General features: G+C 51.7%; 1 protein-coding gene across 5 annotated transcripts in view; it reads left to right on the plus strand.

Annotated features, from left to right (window-relative positions):
* The window catches only part of Tenm2 (teneurin transmembrane protein 2), a 634115-nt gene that overhangs the window by 479292 nt on the left and 131809 nt on the right, over positions 1-23014 (plus strand). For all 5 annotated transcript variants that reach the window (XM_042670218.1, XM_042670217.1, XM_042670219.1 and 2 more), the window contains one exon: positions 9117-9355. In XM_042670218.1, coding sequence (XP_042526152.1) covers positions 9117-9355 — 239 coding nt within the window. The remainder of the gene's footprint in view (positions 1-9116; positions 9356-23014) is intronic.

Raw genomic sequence — 23014 nt, forward strand, 5'->3', positions numbered from 1 at the left:
TGTTCCAGGGGGTGGCAGAGGAGGTAGGAAGCTCATACCTGCTGTGTGTGTGTGTGTGTGCGTGTGTACGTGTGCCTGCGTGCACATGTGTGTGTCTGTCTGGTCTACTTGGGTTGCTCCATTGTTGGCCCTGTCTTTAGAAATATCATAACGGCGCTCCTATGTCCTGCCTGGAATGGTATCTACAAAAATTCAAAATGGCGCCTGAAAATTCAGAATGCCACTTAGCATTTCCAAAGGCAATGGTGGGGCGGTTTTCCACTTGCCAAATTCTATCTCTGTTGGTTGATGTGGAACATTTGACACCAACTAAAGTCTGTCTGAGGGCTGTTTCAGACAGAGAGGAGAGCTGGGGATGGGCACCAGCCCGAGACTGGGTGGAGTGGGAAATGGGAGTGGAGAAAGACAGGCAGAGATAGAGACAGAGCACCACAGGAACAAAGGACAGCCATCTCTAGGAGGCTAGCCCATCGCTCTGACCATTCCATCAGAAGACAGTCCGGGAAAAGGAATGCGGGAGGTGCCCATAGGATGGAGGTTGAACTGAGCCTTGATCATTAAAGACAAGGGTACAGAGAGTCAGGATTTTCAAACTAAACCCAGGTCTAAACCCCCTAAAGCCCTTTGCAGATGAGGCTAGGGCCTGTAAGTCCTAGAACTGGCCAAAGCCTGTGGTCTGAATGGCCACGGGGAGCTGGCTCCAAGGAGGCCCCTAGCTCCAGCCTCCCAGTGCCCTGACTGTCCTATGCTGTGGGCTTGGATACCCCGGCCATGTTCAAGACCTCTGTCTCCACTTCCTGCCACAAAACAGAGCTCAAAGAATGAAGACAGGACCGCATCGCTGGGGCTGATTGGATCCTTTCAGCCACTCTGTGGTTAAATATATGTATTCTTTGGGTTAAAAAAAAAAAAGTTTAGTGACTAACAAGATTGAAAATGGAAATGAATAGCCCGGCTTCTCTATTTTCAAGCAAACAGCTTCTGAAGGTTATATTATTTGAAGATTCCAACAATGTTTATGGATGTCTAAACGTATATTTTCGATGCAAATAGAATCCGATATGTACCACTTGGCAACTTCCTCCCTAACTTAATGAGATATTGGGGAAGTGTTTTCAGGTAATTTCACATAGCCTTCCCTCATTCTGGTTTTTAAGTTTGTGTAACATTCCATAATTCTGTAATGTGTTTATCCGATGGCGTCTTCTTGATCGGCATTAGATTGCACGCAAGTCTCGGCTTCCACAAACAAAACTGTTAAGGTGGAGCCTGGTGTATCCGTCTTCCTTTGCATACTTACAGGATTGTGCTCTGAAGTTAAATTCCTGGCAGGAGAAACGCTGCCTCAGAGCTTGTCTGGTGCACATTTTTGAAATGCAATGGATTGAGCCAACTCGCGGCCAGACTTCCCCACTCCCATCTTCCTTTCTCCCTGTTTTATAGCCTCCAGTCCTCTGATGTGTTTGAAATGAATGCCCCAGGTTTATACGCTGTGTGTGAGATTCTATTTTTTTTTCCTTTCTTTGGAAGGACTGGGATTTGAACTCAGGGCTTTGCACTTGCTATGCAAGCGGTCGACACCATTGGAGACACGCTGCCCACCTGTTTTTGCTTTCATTGCCTTGTGGCTTCCTGCCCAACTTCCTCAGACAACAGACGCCCCCTGGCGGCGATTCCAGGTGTACACATCACCACCATGCCCGGCTTCATGGTTGAGATGGGGTGCAGGAGGAGTCAGACGGGGAAGGAAGTTCTCCCTAACTTTGGCTGCTCAGACTGGTCTAGTCTAATCACGATCCGAGTAGATGAAAGTACAGCCGTGGGCCACAAGGCCCAGCCGACATCCTGTATCCCAGACATAGGATAGAAAGAGTGTTGTGTCTTCAGAAAGAAGGTATTAAATTCCAAGGCCCTACAGCTGTTGACCCCGATATTTCTTCTGTTCGTGTTGTTTGGGGGCTTTTCATGCTGAGAACTAACAACCCGGGGCCCTGTGCATGCAGGCACCCAACCGAGGAGCTGCAGCCCTGCCTGCCTGCCCTTCCTCCACGCCAGCCGGGCGTCCATGTGGACGGGGCCAGCCCCCGCCCCCCGTTCTAGCCCCACGCCCTTCTCTCCACTCCTCAGCGATGTCGCCCCGGCTTCCACACCCAGCCTTCCTGCCTTTTGTTTTCTCATTCACAGTTCAACAGCGTCTTAAGGTCGCCCCTTCTCCGCGCCCACCTGCCCTCTCTCTAGCCCCTGTTCAGATCCGTTCAGAGAGCCCAGTCAGGTTCCAGAAGCTCCTGGGACAGATGTCTTGCTGGGCACTGCGGGGTCTCGGAGGCACCCCGGCAGTCTGGCCAGGATCGGGTCTGACTCCCATGGATGGAGCGGTGTCTTACCCCAAGGGCCTCTCTGGCACAAGTGGAGAATAAGAACGGGGAGGCGTGGCACACTGCGGTCTGTGCCGGTGGTACCTGTGTCCACTGCTGGATCAAACACCCTCTGATTCCCTTGCATGGGGGGGGGGGGGCCTGTCAGGGCTATCACATGAAGATATGTAATAGTCAGGTGTGCCGGGAGAGGAAAGATCCCGGTTGACACCAAGATCCTCTCTTGAAAGATGAGAGCTAATAGCTCCTCTGTCATTAGGGGCTTTCTTGGCAATTAACTCGTCGATAATTATTTCTGACAATTTGTTGGTAATTATCTCCATTGGCTTATTGATAATCATCTCCAAAGATCCGTTGATAATCATCTCCGTGGCTGTCGAGACTAGCATCCGTTGAAGGTCAGCTTCAATGTCAAGTGGATTGAGCCCCCACTTCATCCACAAAATATCCCTAAGAAGAAAGAAGAAATCGCGGTGGATCATTGTCGGCTATTTGCATACGAAGAACCGAGAGGACACAGAACGGGGAGTCGATCTGCTCCAGCCTGCTCGGGGTGACCGGGGGAGCAGCAGGTTCCTCCACCCCGCCCGGCCCCCCAGACTCAGCCCAGTGGACCTCACCTTGCCCATCCTCCTCTTCCTCCCCGCCCTCCATAGCCACTTAGCCCTTGTCAAGCAGGGGCACCTAGCGAGCCAGCACCCCGTGTCCAGGGGCGGCGGCCAGGCGTCTGCAGAGAAGAGGGGGCCTCCTCCTGCCTCGCCTTTCCAGCTTCATATCAACTTTGCCTGCCACTTGCCGAGCAAAAGCCTGGAAGCTTCTGTGCTCCACTCCCTGCCTGCCCCCCGCCCCCTGCCCCCCGCCCCTCACCCCACGCCCCACACCCCCTGCCCCCCGCCCCCCGCCCTCGCCCCCATCCCCTGCCCCACGCCCCCCCATCCCCTGCCCCACGCCCCCCTGCCCTCTGCCCCCTGCCCCCTGCCTGGCAGTTCTCAGTCCAGCCAGGCCTCCACCTGTCCATCGGCCCTTTCCAGGCTGCGGGGACAGGCTCTGGCCACTTGAGCCAAGCACGTGTGACACTTGGCTTTGACACTGCGTTGTTAAGAAGCCAGCGTGGATGAAACCAGGAACCTTGTGAGAAGCCGGGCTTTTCCCTGGGATCTGTCTGATGACAGCGATGTCGCGGGTCTGCTGGAAAGCGAATGAGGAGTCAGGACACGTCGGCGTGTGGACGCTGTGGCGGGCGTGCGGTAGTGGTGGGACAGCGTTTTCCAGCAGGGCTGGGGTAGCAACTTGGGGATTTAGCCCCACCTTTCAGATGAGGCACCCGGGGCCAGAGCGATGTCCTTCCCGGACCACACGATTTCCGGCTGACGTCGGAGTCAGGCTAAGTGTGGCTCCCAAGTCCGTAGTCTCCTGCTGGACTCCCGTAAGGATTTCTGAGCAACCCCAGGACACAGGGGAAGAGAAAAGGAGACAAGACGCAGAGGGCTGCCTGCTCATCTCCAGGGTCAGAGGACACACACACACACACACACACACACACACATACACACACACACGGAATGACAAGAAGCAGAAGACGGCCAAGCCTGCCCACCCAGCAGTTGTGAGTGGGTGCCCAGGGAGGTGGGCAGCTCGCTGACCGTACCTGATTACTGGGGCTGCTAGTGGACACAGTGCATGTCCATCCAGACAGCTCCCTCTCCACCCCCACCTTGTGGTACCTGTCGAACTCAAGGTCAAGTGAAAGTCAAACTCAATTTGTTGTTTTATCATATATATATATATCAGGAATATTCAGATATAAGATATATGCCTAAATTATATATTATATAAATTATGTATTGTTTATTATAGGTAATATAAATTATATATTTATAACATAAATTATGTTTGTATAAGATAAATACTATATATAATATAAACATATATAATACAAATAGTACATATAATATATATTATATATTATAAATATATAATAATATGTACGAGTATATATTATATAATATAAATATTATTTGTAAATATCTCAAGACTTCTACCAATTAACTTAGAAATAAGTCAACAAGTGAACAACTCCAGGAGGGAAAATAATATTTTTTTTTTAAAGATTCCTCATTTCATCCCAAAGACTCAGAAATGAATCTGCTCACCAGCACCGGGGCTTCTGGGGAGCAGTATATCATTTCATGGAGAAAAATAAATAGATTTTAAAAAGCAAACCACAAAAACAAAAACAACAACTTTGTCATGAAAAATGTTATGTGATCGCGCAGTGTGACGCTATTTAAATATCAAGAGTCCGAGCTTCTGTTTGGAAACCAGAAGGCAATAAATTGAGTTGCTAATTATTCCAGCTGTGAGTGTTTGTGGTCGGGTTGTGAATTTTGAAGAGGGCGGACTGAGGATTTTCCTATTGTCTGAGGCCAAAGCCTGGCCAAGGAGCGGGGTGGGGGTGGAAACTCCACTACCTGGTTTGGTTTCTTTGTGTTTTCATTGAGTCAGAACTGGTGTGAGTATAAAGCTTTAGGAGCCATGATGCAAACTGGACTTCGAAGTCTACTGACGGGGGTGACGGGTTTCTTGTTGGGGGTTGTATGTTATTGTTGGGGGTTGTTGTTATTGTTGTTTGAAAAAAGAAAATTAAGTTTTATGTGCAAAGCAACAGTTCACTCCTCAGCCCCAGTGTCAGTTCCAAGCTGAGAAAAAAGACACAGGGATAAAATTCCGCTCCTTTCTCCTCGTAATTAAATTATTTGGCGGGCTGGGCACCCTGTCATGCTCGTTAGCGCTTGTTAATTCAGCAAGTATTTACGAGGAGCTGAGGAGAGTTGATGTTATGATGTACATGGCTCCTGCTCTCCAGCAATTAATGTCTGCGCTCACTGCCCAGTGACCGGAGTTCAGGCTCAGGGCTAAGCATTTCCCGTCAACAAAGCCACCTGGCACCCGCCAACAAGCCCACACCGGTGGGCCCTGGGGCTCCCAGAGATGAAGAACCTTCCCAGGCCTGCTTGTCCAGGTCCAGGCTCGGAGCCGACCATCCTCACCTTAGAACGGGCCGATTCACTTTTCAAAACAACTGAGTTAATAGCAGTGGAGGCTGCTTTTTCATTTCCGTCCAAGACCAGGACTCAAACTTGCTGACACTTGCTTTCAGTCATTGGCTGGTGCTCTACCACCTGAGCCACGCCTCCAACCCGATATTTTCTCAATAATGTATATACTCACGTGTGCAAGCGTCGGCACCGGGAGGTTCTCTTGCGCAGGTGCAGCTGGGTTGACACCACCCAGCAGCGTCCACTCTTCTCACTTTCTTCCTCCATCTCATCCACCTGCTTCTTTGCCTCCACTTTCTCCTCAGTCCCCTTCCCCGGGTCTGCTCGGACCCTACGGAGCTCATCCATCTCATCTTCCCCAGCCCACCCAGGCCTTCATCCTGAAGAGTCGGCATCAGCAAGCACAGTGGTTCTTTAACCTCTCTGCAGATAAACACTCAGGACCAACTCCTGAAACCTAGTTACAGTCCCTGCGCATGCTACAGCGGCCTTTATGGGCATCCCCTCGATGAAGTGGGCTCCTGCAGAGACAATCAACCCGGAGCGTGGCAGGGCCTGGCGGGACCCGTGGCCTGGGACAAACTCTCCAGTTCCCGGCACGCACCCGTCCCCCTCGGGAACACCTTAGCCCCCATTCCTGTTGGTCTCTGCCTGCGTCCTCCCTCTGGATCTTCTTTTTTAAGTCAAATGCAACCGCGCCCGTGTAAGAGTAAAAATGTCTCTGAAATGTCACTTGGGAGGTCAGGTCTGTTTCCTCACAAGAACAACAGACAGCATCTTCTCCGCCTGCCCCCCACCCGCGCCGCCCTCCTGTGTGTCCTGGTCCACCTGTGAGGTCATTCTAGACTAATGCCTTACTTTTAGAAGTGTGTGGCGGGCAGCCATGAGCCGCCCTGGCTCGTGGCAGAGGCTCAGGGCAAAGGGCAAAGGGCAAAGGGCGAGCTGGGGAAGGGAGAAGCCCTCCCTGACTTCAGGGCCGGCTGGAGTCTTTGTGGTGTAAGTACATTTCCGTTCCGAGCCCTGCTGGGATTTCCCCCCCCCCCCTCCCCGGGGACTAATGCCAAACCCAGGAGAGATGAGGGAGCCCCTTCCCGGGACCCCATTGGTTGGCTGAGATGCTAGAAAGCAGCACTTCGTGTTAAAGGGGTGCGTGTATTTGTTTGTTGCTTTGGTAGTGTTTGAGGTTGATGACTTGAGTTGGCTTGGGATTGGTTGAGAACGGAGGAGGAGAAAGGGGAGGGGGGAAGAGAGAGAAGAGCAGAAATTTCTTGTGAAGGCCAAGGGTCTTTAGCCTCCACTTCTCGGGCTCCCACTGAGACTGCTCAAGGCTCCGCTGTACATCCCAAGAGTGAAATAAACATTCACAGAGTTTGAACTTGCTGGGCTGTTGCTCACACTCAGGGGATTGTTGGGCTCCCTGTTCAAATCCTCCCTGCTGGTTTAGTCAGAGAAGGTGTGTGCCCTTCATGTTCAAGCCAATTTGAAGCACAAGCCTGGCTTCAGCCCAGCTCTGCCTCAAATCCCCGTCCTGGCCACACATCGTGTGGCAGAATGGCTGGGAGGGCTGCCCACACAGCTTTTATTAAATGGCTCCATCTTCACTTGAAAAAACGCAATGCCGTGTACCCCAAAGATGGATAAACGATCACTGTGTGACCTTTACCTCACTCTTCCTTTTGTATTGTTAGTTTCCTGGTTGCTTGGTAGGTAGGTAGGTTGGTTGGTTGGTAGGTTGGTTGATAGGTTGGTTGGTTGGTAGGTTGGTTGATAGGTTGGTTGGTTGGTTGGTAGGTTGGTTGATAGGTTGGTTGGTTGGTTGATAGGTTGGTTGGTTGGTTGGTTGATAGGTTGGTTGGTAGGTTGGTTGATAGGTTGATAGATTGGTAGGTTGGTTGGTAGGTTGGCTGAAAGTTTGGTTGGTAGGTTGGTTGACAGGTTGGTAGATTGGTAGGTTGGTTGGTAGGTTGGTTGAAAGGCTTGTTGGTTGGTTGGTAGATTGGTTGCTAGGTTAGTTGGTTGGTAGGTTGGTTGATAGGTTGGTTGGTTGGTAGATTGGTTGATAGGTTGGTTGGTTGGTAGGTTGGTTGATAGGTTGGTTGGTAGGTTGGCTGAAAGGTTTGTTGGTTGGTTGGTTGGTAGGTTGGTTGATAGGTTGGTTGGCTGGTTGGTAGGTTGGTTGATAGGTTGGTTGGTTGGTTGATTGGTTGGTTGGTTGGTTGGTTTGGATAAACAGGGCCTCTTCCTAACAGTATCTTCAAGCTTGAGCTCCTCCTGTCTCAGCCTCCTGAGCACTGAGATTGCAGACATGCACCACCTTGACCAGCCTGGCATTGTTTCCTTAAGAAGTCATTTGGCCCCAGGATTGCAGGATTGTGTGCACACACACAGAGGGTCTGTCCTCTGTGCAACAATTCCTGTCCATTCTGAGCCCCTCTGCCCGGCCCTGCAGACCTTCTGGGTGCCTGGCATGAAGCCCTCCCCACCCCCAACTCTGACATGGATGGGAAGGAAGAGAAGCACGCAGGCTCCTCTTTTCTTTTATTATTTATTTTGTGCAAGGCGTCAAGGAGCGATCTCCTCTGTCTCTTGGAGTGTTAGCAAACTCCGAGGACAGGGCTTGGAGCCCCTCATTTGCCTTTGCTTTCGGAGGCACAAGTGGCCAATTCTGAGAGCAATTGAGCTGTGCTTGAAAAATGTCAAGTGCCTGTGGAAACGACACCATTTTTTTTGCTGACGCCTGGAGTCCTGAGCTGAGCTTCTTTTCCTATGACCCACCCGCCTGGAACATCGCAAATGGTTCCTGGGAACACTGGGAGCTGGCTCCCCGGCGGGGAAAACGTCCGAATCGCTGAGTTAAGGAGTTGGTACACATTCATTCCCCACCCCACCCCCACCAAACCTTCCTGGTCCTCTCTGGGGCCACGTGTAGGTCTTGTTCATTGTATTCTATTTTACGTCTTCCCTCGGTGTAGGACTGCGGGTGGATCAAAGTTTGTATTTTTTTTTTTAAAAAAAAGGCAAATTTTCAAACATGCTGAGAAATTGGAAGAAGCGCCCAGTGACGGAATGACAGTCTCATTCCAACAATTGCGATCATCTCGCCACGTTGGGCTTTTCTGTGCGTGTGGAGAGAGAGCTAGGTGCTTTAGCTGAGTCAACTTTTTCTTTTACACCTGCCAAACCATCTGGTATGTTCTCTGCCAATCAAAAGAGTTTCTTGACCATATAGGAAGGAGGGAGTAGGGGGGAAATAGACACACACACACGCACACACACACACACACACACACACACACGTGCACACACACACGCGCACACACACACACCCCGACCCGTGTTGTCGACATTAGGTTTCTCAAAGCGATCTCTGAGGTCAGGTGTCTTAACCCAGCCTGAGCTGTCTGCAGTGAGATGGAATGCTGCACTATGTGGTTTGGGGGCAGTTGTGACAATACAAGTGTCCCCAGTGGGTCAGGATGGCTACACATTCTTAGTTCCCTGTAGGTGTCCTGAATGCATGCCAGGCTGGCTGAGGAAAATCCACCCCCAGCACGATGTGTGCATGCGCCCCGTTGGGTCTTGCACGTGGATGGAGCTGGGGGGGGGGGGGCGCGGCCAGGGGGTGGGGGCAAGCCTCTTACCCTTCCCGGACGCCCAGCTGACCTCCGTCTCTCCCCGGCAGGCATTTCCTCTTCAAGACCTCCTCGGGAAGCACCCCCCTGTTCAGCAGCTCCTCTCCGGGGTACCCCCTCACCTCAGGCACGGTTTACACCCCGCCGCCCCGCCTGCTGCCCCGCAACACCTTCTCCAGGAAGGCCTTCAAGCTGAAGAAGCCGTCCAAGTACTGCAGCTGGAAGTGCGCGGCGCTGTCCGCCATTGCCGCCGCGCTCCTCCTGGCCATCCTGCTGGCCTACTTCATCGGTAAGTGGAGGCTGCCCAGCCCGCGCCACGCGGACGGCCGGGAGGGAGAGACCCCCTGGGCCCGGGACGTTCTCGGCTCTCCCGAGCGTTGGTACCGTTGGCTTCTGAAAAGCGTAATCATGAGTGATGGATGGGAGTGATTTTTCCCCCTCCCGCTGCTGGAATCCATTTCCATCTGATGAGTTTCTCCTTGATGACACTCAGGAGAAGGGAAATGAAGCATTGTCAGAGGCTCCTTCCTGGAGATGCCATGGAGGGCTGCCACTGAGGCACGCCCGGCCCTCGCTTCCAGAAGGATCTTCTGGACCTCTCTGACCTTGAGTGGCTCTGAAATCCGTGCACTGTTGGTTCACACTAGCTACAGATGACATGGAAGAGCCCGGGGCGGGTAGACCCGAAAACCCCACCTGGGCCGGGCCGAGGGGTGGGGGAGAGCCTCACTGGCTGATTTCCAGAACGGTGACAGAAACAGAGGTGAGGGGCCAGGGCCCCCAGCCGGGATGCTGCCCGCGGGACCGGGGCCTGGGAGTCGGGAGTCGGGCGTCTGCCCCGAGCCACCACCCACACACACACACACATACCTGGGCCTCAACTCTGGTCTCCCATGTGCCTGAGCCTCAGATCCTTCCGGTGTCTCCTGGTGACTTGGTGTGTGGATCGGGGGAGTGGGCTCCCTGGGGGTTCACCTGTGAGGACAGCCAAGTGGCCGTGAGAGGCGAGGCTCAGTGAGCCACAGCCATGTAAGCACGCTGGCTGGACACAACACCTCGTTCTCAGCTCCTGGCCGGACAGAGGGAAGGGCCCCGTGGTGCCGCTCCACCCACCCCGCCTGCCAGGGGCCGGTCTCCTGGCCCGGGCACAGGCATGGTGGTGGTGTTCGTTCGAGCTGATTGGCCATCTTGGGAAGTCCAGGCTTGACTGCAGAGCAGACAGGACAGCTCTGCCCAGCGCCACTGGGCCACGTTGCAAAGCAAGCCAACAGCACACCAGCGACGAGAGGCTGACTTGCACGCTGATCCCAGCACGCACGCGCGTGCACGCACACACACGTACACACACACACGCACACATGCACACATGCACACACACATGCATGCACGCATGCACGCATGCATGCACGCACACACACGTACACACACGCACACACATGCATGCTCGCATGCACACACGCACGCACACACGCACACATGCACGCACGCACACACACACATGCACACACGCACGTACACACACACGCACACGCACGCATGCACACATGCACGCACACACACGTACACGCGCGCGCGCGCACGCACGCACACACGGCAGAGCGGCCCTGGCGGGCTGGCTTCCATGCTTCTCGTAGATGCTCTCTCGCCTCGCTCATCAGTTCCAGGACTTGCTAGCAGCCTGCGTGGTGCCTGTCCACCACTGCCCCGGTCATCCGACCCGAGCTTGCCCAGTGGACACGGGAGTATAACGGTACATCCCCTAGAAAGACAGCAGCTGGCGAGGCATACCACGCTAAAAATCAGTCTAGGTTTTCGCCCCCCTGTAGGATAGCAAAGCTGGTTTTCGTGGAGGAAAATAAGCATTTGTGTCACCTGCCGGGGCTTCTCTTGGGGCTGTCCGGCGGCAGGAGAGCCCATGAGAAACGGTGCATGCTGGGGGAAAGCGCCAAGGCTGCCTGGGTTATCACAAGAGCCTCTGTGCTCTGAGCCCTGGTTCCACCAGGAGGTAGGCCTGATGGCCAAGCACTCCTAAATCCAGCTCACATGGGCCTCTTGATGAAGGACCAGGCGCTGGGTAGGCTGGCGGCGGGGGGGGGGGGGGGGGGGAAGGGGGGGGAGGGCTGGGGGAGCAGAGGACTAAGCCACGGTGGTCCCCTGAATCACGTGATGTTGGTTGAGCGAGTTTGGTGTGTTGTTCTGGGGCCCGGTGGAAGCCCATTTGCAATGTGCCTTCTGGGTCGTTGCATGTTTTGGCTGTCAGTCCGGAACCTCAGGAAGGGTCCGCGTGCCCGGCCTGCGAGCTTTGTGGGCAGCAGCGACAGGAAGCCGAGGCCGGCTCTGCTCACAGGGGGAGAAAGATGGTTACCGCCCGTTTCTTGCGCTCCGAGGTTAGGGTACCAAGGCTGTCCCAGAGGGCGCGCGGCGCGGGAAGCGGTTCACGTTTTAATCGGGAGTGTAACCGGCAAATGATGGATTCAGGACCTAGTTATCCTCAGGCCGGAGTCTCCGGGAAACTGGACCTAACTATCTCAGGACGCTTTATTAGTTGATAATCCATCATTTTTTCCATGCCAGAGGCGTTCGCTAGGACGCTGGAGTATTGGAAAGCAGTTCATGTCTCAGAATGAGCGATGTGACGATCCAAGCCGGCTTACCCTGCCGGGGACAGGGTACTCCGAGGAGAGGACCGGTGGGGGTGGGGGGAGATTTGGGGGGCAGGGAGAGGGCCCAGGATTTGGGGCTCTGAGCCCACCTGCGATTCCAGGCTCCGGGGGTTCCAAGTCGTTGGCCGTCCCTCTCCGTCTCCCCGGTGCACCTTGGGAGCGCGATGGTTATTTACACGCAGACTCTCTGAAGTACAGTGCGCAGTAATTAATGTGTATAAATCACTTTGAAGATGCAAAGCCGTATATTATTAATTACGAAGCTGCAGGAGCATACACAGTGTGTTGCGAAAACCGGGAGGAAGACAAGTCTTGTTGGAAACAGCCAGTAATTGTACCTACAACCACCTCACCCCATGTTAAACAGACCCATGTTCTCAAGCCCCAGGACCCACCCCAGCTGGCCTGGGGAGGCCCCGTTCCGGGGTCCCCAGACGGGAGCGCCAGCCCCTAGACCTGTCTGGACGGGCGTGGGGTTGGCCGGGCGCCGTGACAAATCGGTCGAATGATTCTCTCTGGCGTGTTGAAACTGGCCGAGAGAAAGCTTCCCAGATGTGAGCGGTGCCCCGGGCACCTCCAGAAAGCCACGCAGACCACGGGAGCCCACTGTACACGCCACCCAGCCCCTGGCCCACACGGGTCCTAGCGAGAGCCAGGGCTTGGGAGCCTGGGGGTGGACATGCCAGAGGAAACGCCAGTGCTCTTAGAACCAGCCACAGCAGAGGCCCCCCTCAAAACCAGAAGTTTCTGAATCTCCCGCCACTGCGGATCTTTCTCCCCCGTTTTATATCCAAAGGACTTTGCTGTCGTCTTCATAGGAGACACGTTATTAATGAGTAGGAGCCAGAGCGTACACTCTCTGTCTCTGTCTCTGTCTCTGTCTCTGTCTCTCTGTCTCTGTCTCTCCCTTCCCCAGTAGACAGATCCACAGGACTCTTTACCTCTGATTAACCAGCCAATAGCCACGAGTCGAGGTGTGGCTCAAGGGGTAGAGCGTCAGCCCTGAGAGGAAAAAAGCTGAGGAGATTCAAAAGACCCTGAGTTCAAGCCCCAGGCCCAGCACCAAGTGAAATTAAGTAAAGAAAATGTGAAGCTCCTCCCCGAGGCAGTGTGCCGACTCCTGCTTGACACGCTGACCTCCCGTCTCCTCAAGATGAACCCCTCCCGGGAGCTCCCTGCCGCTCCGGAGCGGAGAATTGCCGTGGGTGACCCGAGGGTTCAACCGTCAGCGGAGCCGGGCCATGACTGACATTTCCTGACGTGGACATTCTGTATGTAACGGGCAGTGACGTTATGTCTGACTGCACAGCCCAGGTTGAAAAGGAAGGGGGAGTACATTAATCCACGTCGGCCTCTAGCTACGCACATCCTACAGAATAGAAATAGACAGCTGTACGCTCGCTGCGTGCCTCCACTGCGCTTCTGAGATGTTTTCCCACCAGGTGGGGCCACGCCAGCCACCCCTCCCCCTCCCTCTCTGCGTTCCCCGGGCTCCCTCCCAAGCTCCTTTTTCTGTCCTGGGCACCCGTTGGGTTTCTCTCCTGAGTTTCCCCCACCGCCCGCAGCCTGCGGGGCTATGACATCACTGGATTTTGACCCCCACGCCAGCGAACGCATGGTACACTCTCATTTCCCAAAAAGGCACAGGAGTCCCGGAGAGGGCTCCTCTCCCACCACGGAGGTGAGATCCTTGGGACCTGGGACCCCGGTTAGGTTCTGTAAGACCGGAGCAGACCCGTCTGCTTCTCCTTGGCTGTTTTCGGTCATGTCTTACGGCCCGTGAACGACGTGTTTATAAATAGCCCAGATGGCGCCTGGCACACAAAAATAGCTCCTCTCCGCTGCACCAGGGTCCACAGAAGGGACCCCGGGGCGCAGCACGCATGCTGCCATCCTGAGTCACGAACAATGCGCGAACAATGCGCAAGCCACCCCGGCGTCCTTCCTGCTCCCATCAAACACTCCGCCCAGTGGGGACCGCGAGGGGACAGAGAGAGAAAGACGGGAGCATGATGCCCCCCTAAATGAGTTTTTAGCTCTCCAGATCTCTACCAAGCTAAAATTACACACACACACACACACACACACACACACACACACACACACGTTAGAAAGTCACCTTGTCTTTTTTTTTCCCCTCCTCACTGCAATAATTCCTGACAAATATGAAGCGGTCTGTTGTGAGTCAGCCGCTCCCAGCTCCCGTCTCCTGCCACTCCGACTTTGATCTGTGAAGCACAAGGGCCATCCACGTGTCACCGTGCTAAGAGCGCGGTAATTTGGGGGTGCTTTTCGGTTTCTTTGGAAAACAATGAGACCTTGTTTTTGATGGGAGCTAAAAGCCCGCCGGGTGCTTCGAGTTGCTCCACTTGAAAACTGATACGTTGAGATTCCCGATGGTTCCGTGCGCATCCTCAGGGGCAGCTAGCGGGTATTTGTGTGTGTGTGTGTGTGTGTGCGTGCATGTACGCCCATGCATTCTGGCTGCTCGCTGAGCAGGGTGGAGCAGATTTGGGGAGCTTGTAGAGAAATAATGACAGAGGAGAAGGGACACCATACCAGTGAGTCAGTCTAACCTGACAGCGCCCGGCCCTTCCAACCTGCTCCCAGACCCCAGAAGAGAAAGATGCTGTCCACTAATAAGGCAGGGACCGAGCTCCTATTTCTGTTCTGCCGTGCCCAGCAGACGTCTGATCTAATAGATATGCTAATGTGCTCTTAACCTGCTAATAAAGTCCTGTCAGTGTGTCTTTGGCAGTGGGACCGGGGTTTCCTAGCTGTACACCTGATTTCATTGGGTCTGTCAATTTACAGAACGCAAATTAAGTCATTCCTCGGCTAAGTCTTCATCCCCTGGCAGCGGTGTGGCCGCCCGCTACCTCGTGTCTGACGCCGAGCGGAAGATGAGTTCTTTTGCTTCATGTCTGGGTGGACATATGTTGTGCAAGCTGGAGACGTGGAAGGTTTTCGGTCAGGAGGTGGCAGGGCCTTCTTCGCCCCCCCCACCTTGGGGACCTGGCGGGGAGGAGAAGGAAGAAACAGGTGCTCCTGACCCTGAGGAAGGACGCGGAGAAGAGGCAGCCACCCCAGCCCCCGGGCCTTGCCAGGAAGCCGCGTCCACATGGTTTGCCCGGCCAGGACCCTGTCCCCGGGAGCTGGTCATGAAGCATTCTCTGCCGTCATCTCCTGACCCGTTCCTGGAACCTTCGTCCCCTCTGTGGCTCCAAGTTCAGAACCCATCAAGGGATCGCTGCTGGTTCAGTCAGGGTTTTGTTGTTCACTCTGGGTTGGCATTTCCTTCTGTTTGCGGGGGTACCAAGCATTCAACCTAGGGCTTTGTTCATGCTAGAAGACCGGATTTCCCCGAGAGCCCACTGTGGGCTTGACCCTGCCCCCCTCAGGGTAGGGGCCAGATCTAAAGACCCCTCAGCACCCACAGGCAGCTTACCCTCCCACGGCCTAAGCACGCACGCGCACACACACACACGCACACACGCACACACACACACACACACACCACCGTCATATGTGCATTTCCAATGATTTCAGACATTGGGCAAAATTTCTAGAGTCTCATCACCAGGCTCTCTCATTCCATATTTTCTATCTGAAATGCCGTGGGAGAGACTCGTGCCTGTCCTTGATTAGTGGACAAGCAGATTGACAGGAATGGAACACGCTAGTGTCGAGAGGCCCGGGTTCAAATTCCGACCTGTTTACTGGGACCCTGGAAGTGCTATCTAAGCTCTCTGTACCTTAGTTTCTCATCCGAGAGACAGAGGAGGAGGAGAGATTCCTACTTCTTTGTCATGACAGGCACACCCCGCTTTCCTGCAAGCCCTGTGTCCGGCGGTTGCTTAGGAGAGCTCCCCCCCCCCCATCCTGTGCTTCCTGGAGGGTCACCGACACGGCATTTATGATTTGTGGTGACTGTGTGTGGACATGCACTTCCCCTCCCCCAACGTGACAGTGAATCACTAGGCTGTGGTCAAATGCAGCCTGGTAAGACAAACACCAGCCACCAGACAACTGCAGCTCTAAGGCAACTGCAGTTAGAAAGGGCACTTTGAGCTCACTCACAGGGAAGCAAGGGAAGAGAAAGTCTCCGGTTTTAGCAGGGAAGGAATTTCCTGAGCCCTGGCACTCACTGCAGGCATAGCTAAGTGCGTGCGCTGAGGTCATTGTACTCCCTTTCAGCCTTCTAGGCCTGGTCCAGTAGGAAGGGCAAAAACAAACAAGATTGTGGGAGCTGGGAAGGTGGCTCAGTGGTAGAGCGTTTGCCTCGCATGCATGAGGCCCTGGGTTCGATTCCTCAGCACCACATACACAGAAAAAGCCAGAAGTGGCGCTGTGGCTCAAGTGGTAAGAGCGCTCGCCATGAGCTGAAGAGCTGAGAGACCCAACTCACGTTGCAAAAGTCTAACGGAATTTAGCAGGAGTTCCAGGTAAAGAAGCAAATAAAGACCTAAATCCAAAAGCGGTCAGCCAGTTCTCAGCAGAAAGCGGGATGGGGGGGGGGGGGGGGCGCAGAAGGGAGGAGGTACTATGAGATGCAATCACTACAAGAAAAGAATGACGGTGCATTAAGCCAGGGCTGTGAGAACACGACCTTCTAGAACCTTCTGGGCTCAGAAAGGCCCTGCTTAGCTGGGTGGCCATACAGGCTAGATACTTGATCCATAGCAAATTTCCAACGCCTGTGTGTTTCTCACAACCCAGACGCTCCTTCACGCCCTCCAGTGGAAATGCTCCTTTGAATACCTGTGCTGTGCGGTTGCCACTGGGCAGTCTGTGAACACAGTGCACCGATCGACCTCACCCCCATGGACCTGCTCACCCTGCTTCATTCATTTTGTAGGGTAAACATCGAATTCCTGTCGTCCAGTTCATTCATCTACTCCTTTCCCCTTGTGGACATGAATGACTCTTGCCCTTTATTATCAAACAGATCATTTTTTTAAAACAAGTATCTCCTGGTAAGATGCTGGTAAGATCCTTAGGACAAACTGTCCATTGATATCCACACACTCAACATCACCAGCGAAGAAGAGAATAACACATTCCACCTTCCACACAGTTTACCTTTATTCTGTTAGCAACTTTCTGGGCTCCAGCAAGTGAGTAAATATCCAAATGCATCAGAAATCATCATGACTCTCAGCTACCGCCTACTAGTAAGGAAAGCTGTGCCACACAAGAATTCTCCTCCCCTAGAAAGAAATATATAAGAGACGTCACGACGCACCATCTTCCGTTGACTTTTTTCTTTTCCCTCTTCTGCCCGAGGAATGGGACGGGACGTTTCACCTTTGTGAAACTTCTCCCATCATGGTTTCCTGTGCAGCTCCGAGGTTTTCAGTGGAGCTGGGTCATTTCAGGAAGATTTGTACAAGCGTGTGAGGCTCTGCCCCCAGGGACTGCGATCTTGAGAAAAGAAGGGCATATTGCTTCTTGTGTCTGTGCAACCATGATGCAATCATCTCTGTTTACCTACTTATATTACACCATAAGAGCTTTCAAGGCACCTTAATGAAGTTTAGATTAGACCCGCTTACGCTCCACAGAGAGGAGAACGCCAGGGCATGTCAGATACATTCTGTTCTTTAGGCTGTGATAAACGCGGTTACATCTTTCAGGGCACGTTGTGTCTGCTTTTGAATTAGATGCGTTTTCAGAATTGGTTTGAAGGCACTTTATACCCTCCGTTTTACCAACGTATAACTTCTGGGACCCTGGATAAATTTAGACTGCATGTGTTTAAATTTTCTTTTAATAACAAGATATATAGACTTCCTGAAGCTCAAGGGAGCTGTGGGCTACCCTCTTTGCTGTGAAGGAAATTCTTGCAACTTTGTATTTTCGTTTCATGTATTATTAATTTTAGGTCAACTTGCTTAAAATTTGTAGGCATAGATCTGTGCATGTAGTTTCCCTATATTTCCATTGGCTGGCTGCATGGTGTGCTGGAATCTGCTGGCCTCTGATTGGCTGGCTGTGTGGTGGGCTGGAATCTGCTGGTCAGCAATTGGCTGGCTGTGTGGTGTGCTGGGATCTGCTGGTCAGCAATTGGCTGGCTACATGGTGTGCTGGAATATGCTGGCCTGTAATTGGCTGGCTGCGTGGTGTGCTGGAATCTGCTGGCCAGTGATTGGCTAGCTGCATGGTGTGCTGGAATCTGCTGACCAACTTCAAAATCTAGGGCACTTTTACTTGACTTTTTCTCTTTTTTTCCTGAACTGGAATCAGATGAAGGTCCAGAGAGCCTGCAGTGAGTCATGTTTTGCTTAAGTGGCTGGAGCCACTGTGTTAATTAGGCACACATCAGTAATAAAAGGCATCAGAGGGCCACATAAACCAGGACCATGGGGAAGCTGAAGTTCCTTTCAAGAGCTTTTATTTACTCATTCCTGTGAATCACCACTGATTCTCAGAAATGGAGGGAGTCATAACCACTGTACCACAAGAAAATGAGGGCATCTCTGCCTTCACCCAGTTTGTGTTTAGCAAATGAAAACTTTTTTCTCCTCTCCAGTTTACCTTTAAAATTGTAAACTTTCAAATGGATAGGGAGGAGGGAAGGAGAGGAGGAAGGAAGGGAGGGAAGGAGGGAGAGAAGAAGAAAGGAAGGAAGGAGGGAGGGAAGGGAAAGGAGGGAAGGTGGGAGAGAGGGAGGGAGGGAGGGAAGGAAGGAAGGAAGGAAGGAAGGAGAAGGAAGGGAGGGAGGGAGGAGGAAGGGAGGGAGGAAAGAAGGAAGGAGGAGGGAAGAAAGAGGGAGGGAAGAAGAGGAAGGGAGAGAGGGAGAAAGGGAGGGAGGGAGGAAGAGAGGGAGGGAAGGAGAGCACTCGAGTTGTCATATGACTAGCTTACACTTCTTGGAACCACAGCAGGGAAAACTCAAGAGCCCAAGAAAGAGGAAATAATACTTTTAAAGTTGGGATGAAATGAAAACAGGAAGGAAGAGAAAAGGCATAGCATAATTAGAAACGTTTACTAGTAACACAAACTGGGAAACACATATGTCAAGGAAGATAAAATATGGACCCATTCGAAGCAGAAAAGACTAGGAGGGGGGATTGTGCCCAGCTCTCCATAATCCTCTGCACCGTGTCTCGAACCGGCAGGCCTCAGGGGGTGGTAGAATCAGAGGCGATGTCTGAGAATGGCTTGAAGATGCCCCCTCACCACCTCATCCGACATCATTAAACTTCCGATTCCCTCGTGAACTACTTAAACAGCAGTGGGCAGCTCAACATTTATCCAAATCAACCAGAAAGCTACTACGATGAAGGAAATTGAGTTTAGAGACACAGCAGGCTCTTGCCTAATAGATGAGAGTAATGTGTCTAATGTCAAACATCAATCTATATTCCAAACATATTATGAAGGGGGAGGGAGGGGGAGGGCTCTACCAAGAACTCATCTTACAGAATCATTTTGCACAAAGGGTAGTTTGTCTTGTGTTGTGTCTAATTGATATCTATATAATTCAGCCACAATCCATCCCACTGTAATGATAGCAGAAAGGGAAAGAATGGGTGTGGCAGTCATCAAAAGTTGGGGGTTCTGAATCACCATCACCTCCGAATGAGGTGACATCAGAATGGCCAGAAATCAGAGACCGAGTGTGTTTTGTTTTACAATCAAGTGAAGGCATTCTCCAGAGTCTTCCTTCATGTCTTGTTCAAAAATCTACTCAAGGCAGAAGAATTATTTTACTCCAGATCTATTCTCTCTCTTTTTTAAAAATTACTATTTACATTATTGTTATTATAGAGATGGTGTACAAAGGGATTACAATTGCATGTGTCAGGTAATGAATACATTTCCTTTCCTACAGTCTTCTCTCTCTCTCTCTCTCTCTCTCTCTCTCTCTCTCTCTCTCTCTCTCTCTCTCTCTGTGATATGCATGTATATACCCTGTCTAGCATAGTCTTGTCAGAAGCATTTTTTAACTAATTAGACAAGTAGTCAGACATGTTTGTACAAATGCTGTGATCATTCAGTATGAACTTAGGAGTAATCAAAAATCAGAATAAATAGTACTTCCACCTTGCTGACCATCTCTCCTTCCTTTATGTCAGGAGCCTTGGAAATCTTAGTTCTTCCTAAAATGTATAATAGAAGGATGCAATCCTGTGAAACACTAGAACTTGGTTCTTCTGCCGATATCCTGTTAGCCATGACTCACCTTCCCTCCATCCTCCCTCTCTGCCGAACTTGTACACTTCTTCGTGAGATACTTGGTGGGGAGCACTGGTTTGGGGATACCATCTTCCTGTCTAGCTTACAAAGAGTCACTCCTTGGAGATGTATTTACATATGGGAGTGACCATCTCCCCTCCCTCCTCTCCCCTTTCCCCACGCATTGCACCTTTCCGTACCCTTGGCCCACTTCCAAATTTGTCCTGCTCTGTCCCGTTTAATTTGGGAACAGTGATGTACATTCTGTGCAATGACAGTGTAGCTCCTTTCATCTCAGACTGTGCATCCACAGATCTCCCTGCCTCCACCTTGAATTCCTTCACTCCAGTGAGGGCCGAGGCTCAGCTCCCACCACCCCGGCCCTGTCTGGGTGGGACTGTCTTGATTTCCTTTGTAAGGACTTGTATGCTGATGGTGTAGTGGTTTCTTCTTCTCTTCAAAACTGACAGGAATTAAGCCTTGTGAAAAGGTCACCTGACGGTGCAGAGAGAGCCCTGTTGTAATGAAATCCTGATGGCTTGTTTTAATGTCAAGTGTGGAACCAATAGAAAAAAAATCTGTGACTAGATTTATCTTGAAGGGAGAAAAAGAATTGTCTGTTCTGTTTGTATGTCTAAAGGATTTATTAAACAAGCTCTGTACCCCACCCAGGGAGAAGGCTGTCAGACATGAAAAGAAAACAATAATACAGAGATCAAGCCTGAACTCTCCTTGTAACTGCTTGTCTGAGGACCCTTGCTAATTTGGCCCACACCCCATGTAATTCCTGCTTCATCTCACATTACTGGTGTCCCGTCCCTACCCCAAAATTTCACCTCGCCTGTGGTTCCCAGGAGACCAAATGAGACTACAAAACCAAATACCAGCTAATTGAGAAAACACCCCAAGTGGATTGAATTGGCTCTGGCCTTCTTGTTGTGCCCTTCAAAAATCACTTACTAGGATAGACACACAACGGGCATTTCATTAGAAGAACTGGTGTGCCGTCTCTGTTGGTGGGAGTGCAGAGAGACACTCTCGCCAGGAAAAGCAACTAGGTGTGAATTGCAGGGAGAAGGAAATGATTCTTTATCTTGTGCAAATAATGCTGTCAAACTCAGGCTGATCTTCTATTCGTGCATTAGACCACGTAGGGTGCAAACCCTAACAGCAGAGAATAGTTTGTGTGTGTGTGTGTGTGTGTGTGTGTGTGTGTGTGTGTGTGTGTGTGTGTATGAAGGGAAAACAAGTAAATAAATACCACAGGAAAAAAAGCAAAGGGTAACAAGACCTTCCTTTGAGCAACTGGAGTATGTATGGACATAAACTCTGTATGTAATGTACATCTGTGTAAAAGACAGAGAGATGATAAATCAATAGATTGATAGGTACATGATAGGTAAGTAGATAGATAGATAGATAGATAGATAGATAGATAGATAGATAGATAGATAGATGCATGAATATATCATTGATAGATAAATGGAATAAATAGCTATAGATAGGTAGATGGATAGGTGATAGACAATAGATAGATAGATACATACATACATACATACACATACTAATGATTGATAGGTGTGGGTGGATGGATGAATGCATGAATAAATCATTGATAGATAAATGGAGTAGATAGCTATAGATGGATGGAAAGGTGATAGATACATGCATGCATGCATAGATAGATACATAGGCTGATGATTGATAGGTGTGTGGGAGGATAAGTGCATGAATAAGTCATTGATAGATGAATAGAATGGATAGCTATGGATATGTGGATGGACAGGTGATAGAGAAGGGAGGAGATGGATTGGATGGATGATAGATGATGCATAGGATGGATGGAAGGACAGATGGTTAGACACAACTATGTCCACAGGCAGATGTAGAGATGATAGACAGATGTGAAAGCAGATGAGACCAGGTAGATTCCTAGAGAGAATGACAGTTCTCTCCTCTTCTATGGAGCCAGAGCCTCTTGCTCACCACTGGCCTTGTGAATTCACTCAAGTTCCAGCTTCCTGCAGCAAACCCTCTGCGTGAGGATGCTTGCGGCCTTTGCTCATCCGCTCACAGCCCAGCCCCAGCTCTCTGAGACGCTCTCCATTTATCTTCAAGAGCCAGAGCAAGTGGCAAGGGCACAAGAGGGATCTAAACCCAGTGGGTCTGCAAACGTTGCCGCCATGGGGAGTTTGCCCTTCCCCATGCCCGAGCCCGGGGCCGCCTGAGGGCCACCTCCCTGTGTCGCCCCATTCATAAAGAGCCCCCCCCCCGGAGAAAGGAGATCTGGTATAGGGATCGCATGCCTCTGAATGCGCATCAAGAATAACACCAGACACGCTCGCACCCCTGCCACGGAATCCTCAAATAAATAATAGAAAATTGTGATTTTAAAATATAATTCCACGTTACTAACGGGGCCCCACCGCCTAGATGAGTAATAAGCCTCAATAAATGTGTGACAGGCACCAGGCTCTTCGGGATGAAGAGTAGTGAGGGCTCAGAAATAGAAATAGGTTTTTCATTACGTGGGGGATTAGCCGGGCCTGGCTTGGCGGGCGCTCCCCCGGGCCCCAGCTGCCGCGTCCGCCTGCGGTCGAATTAACCGGTAATAGCGAGCGGGGCCCCGCCAGGGCGATTTGTTTTAGGGAGGAGAGAAAGGTTGCCTTCTCCTGCTTCAGGCGGGATTGCTGCCGTTCCTGCCGACTTTTCCCTTAAACTCCTTGTTCTTCCGTGCTAACGAGCTGCCATTACGGGGCCTTTCACCCGGGTGCCAAGGGAGATTCCTGGGCTCCAGCCAGCGTGGTTCGGCTGGGGGTGCACCTGTTGCCTTCCCTCCCCGCCAAAAAAAAATAAAGTTTTGGTTTTGAATTTCCAGCAAACTCAGCTCTCCTGCGTTGTCATCCCAGGAAACATAAAACACCACCAGCACCACGGCCGCTGCGCTCCAGGCTCTCCCTCGGTGACCCAGGAAGGGAGGGCAGGGGTGTCCAGGGGCATCTCAAGGCTGAGGCGTAGGAAAGGGTCGTTGTCATTGGGAAAGCACAGCTCAAATTCCCTTCTTGATCCAACCTCGAGCTCCCTGTGTCTCCGCCCTTCGCGGA

Source organism: Dipodomys spectabilis, unplaced genomic scaffold (assembly GCF_019054845.1).
Source record: "Dipodomys spectabilis isolate Male_0828 unplaced genomic scaffold, ASM1905484v1 ptg000528l, whole genome shotgun sequence".
NCBI lineage: Eukaryota > Metazoa > Chordata > Mammalia > Rodentia > Heteromyidae > Dipodomys > Dipodomys spectabilis.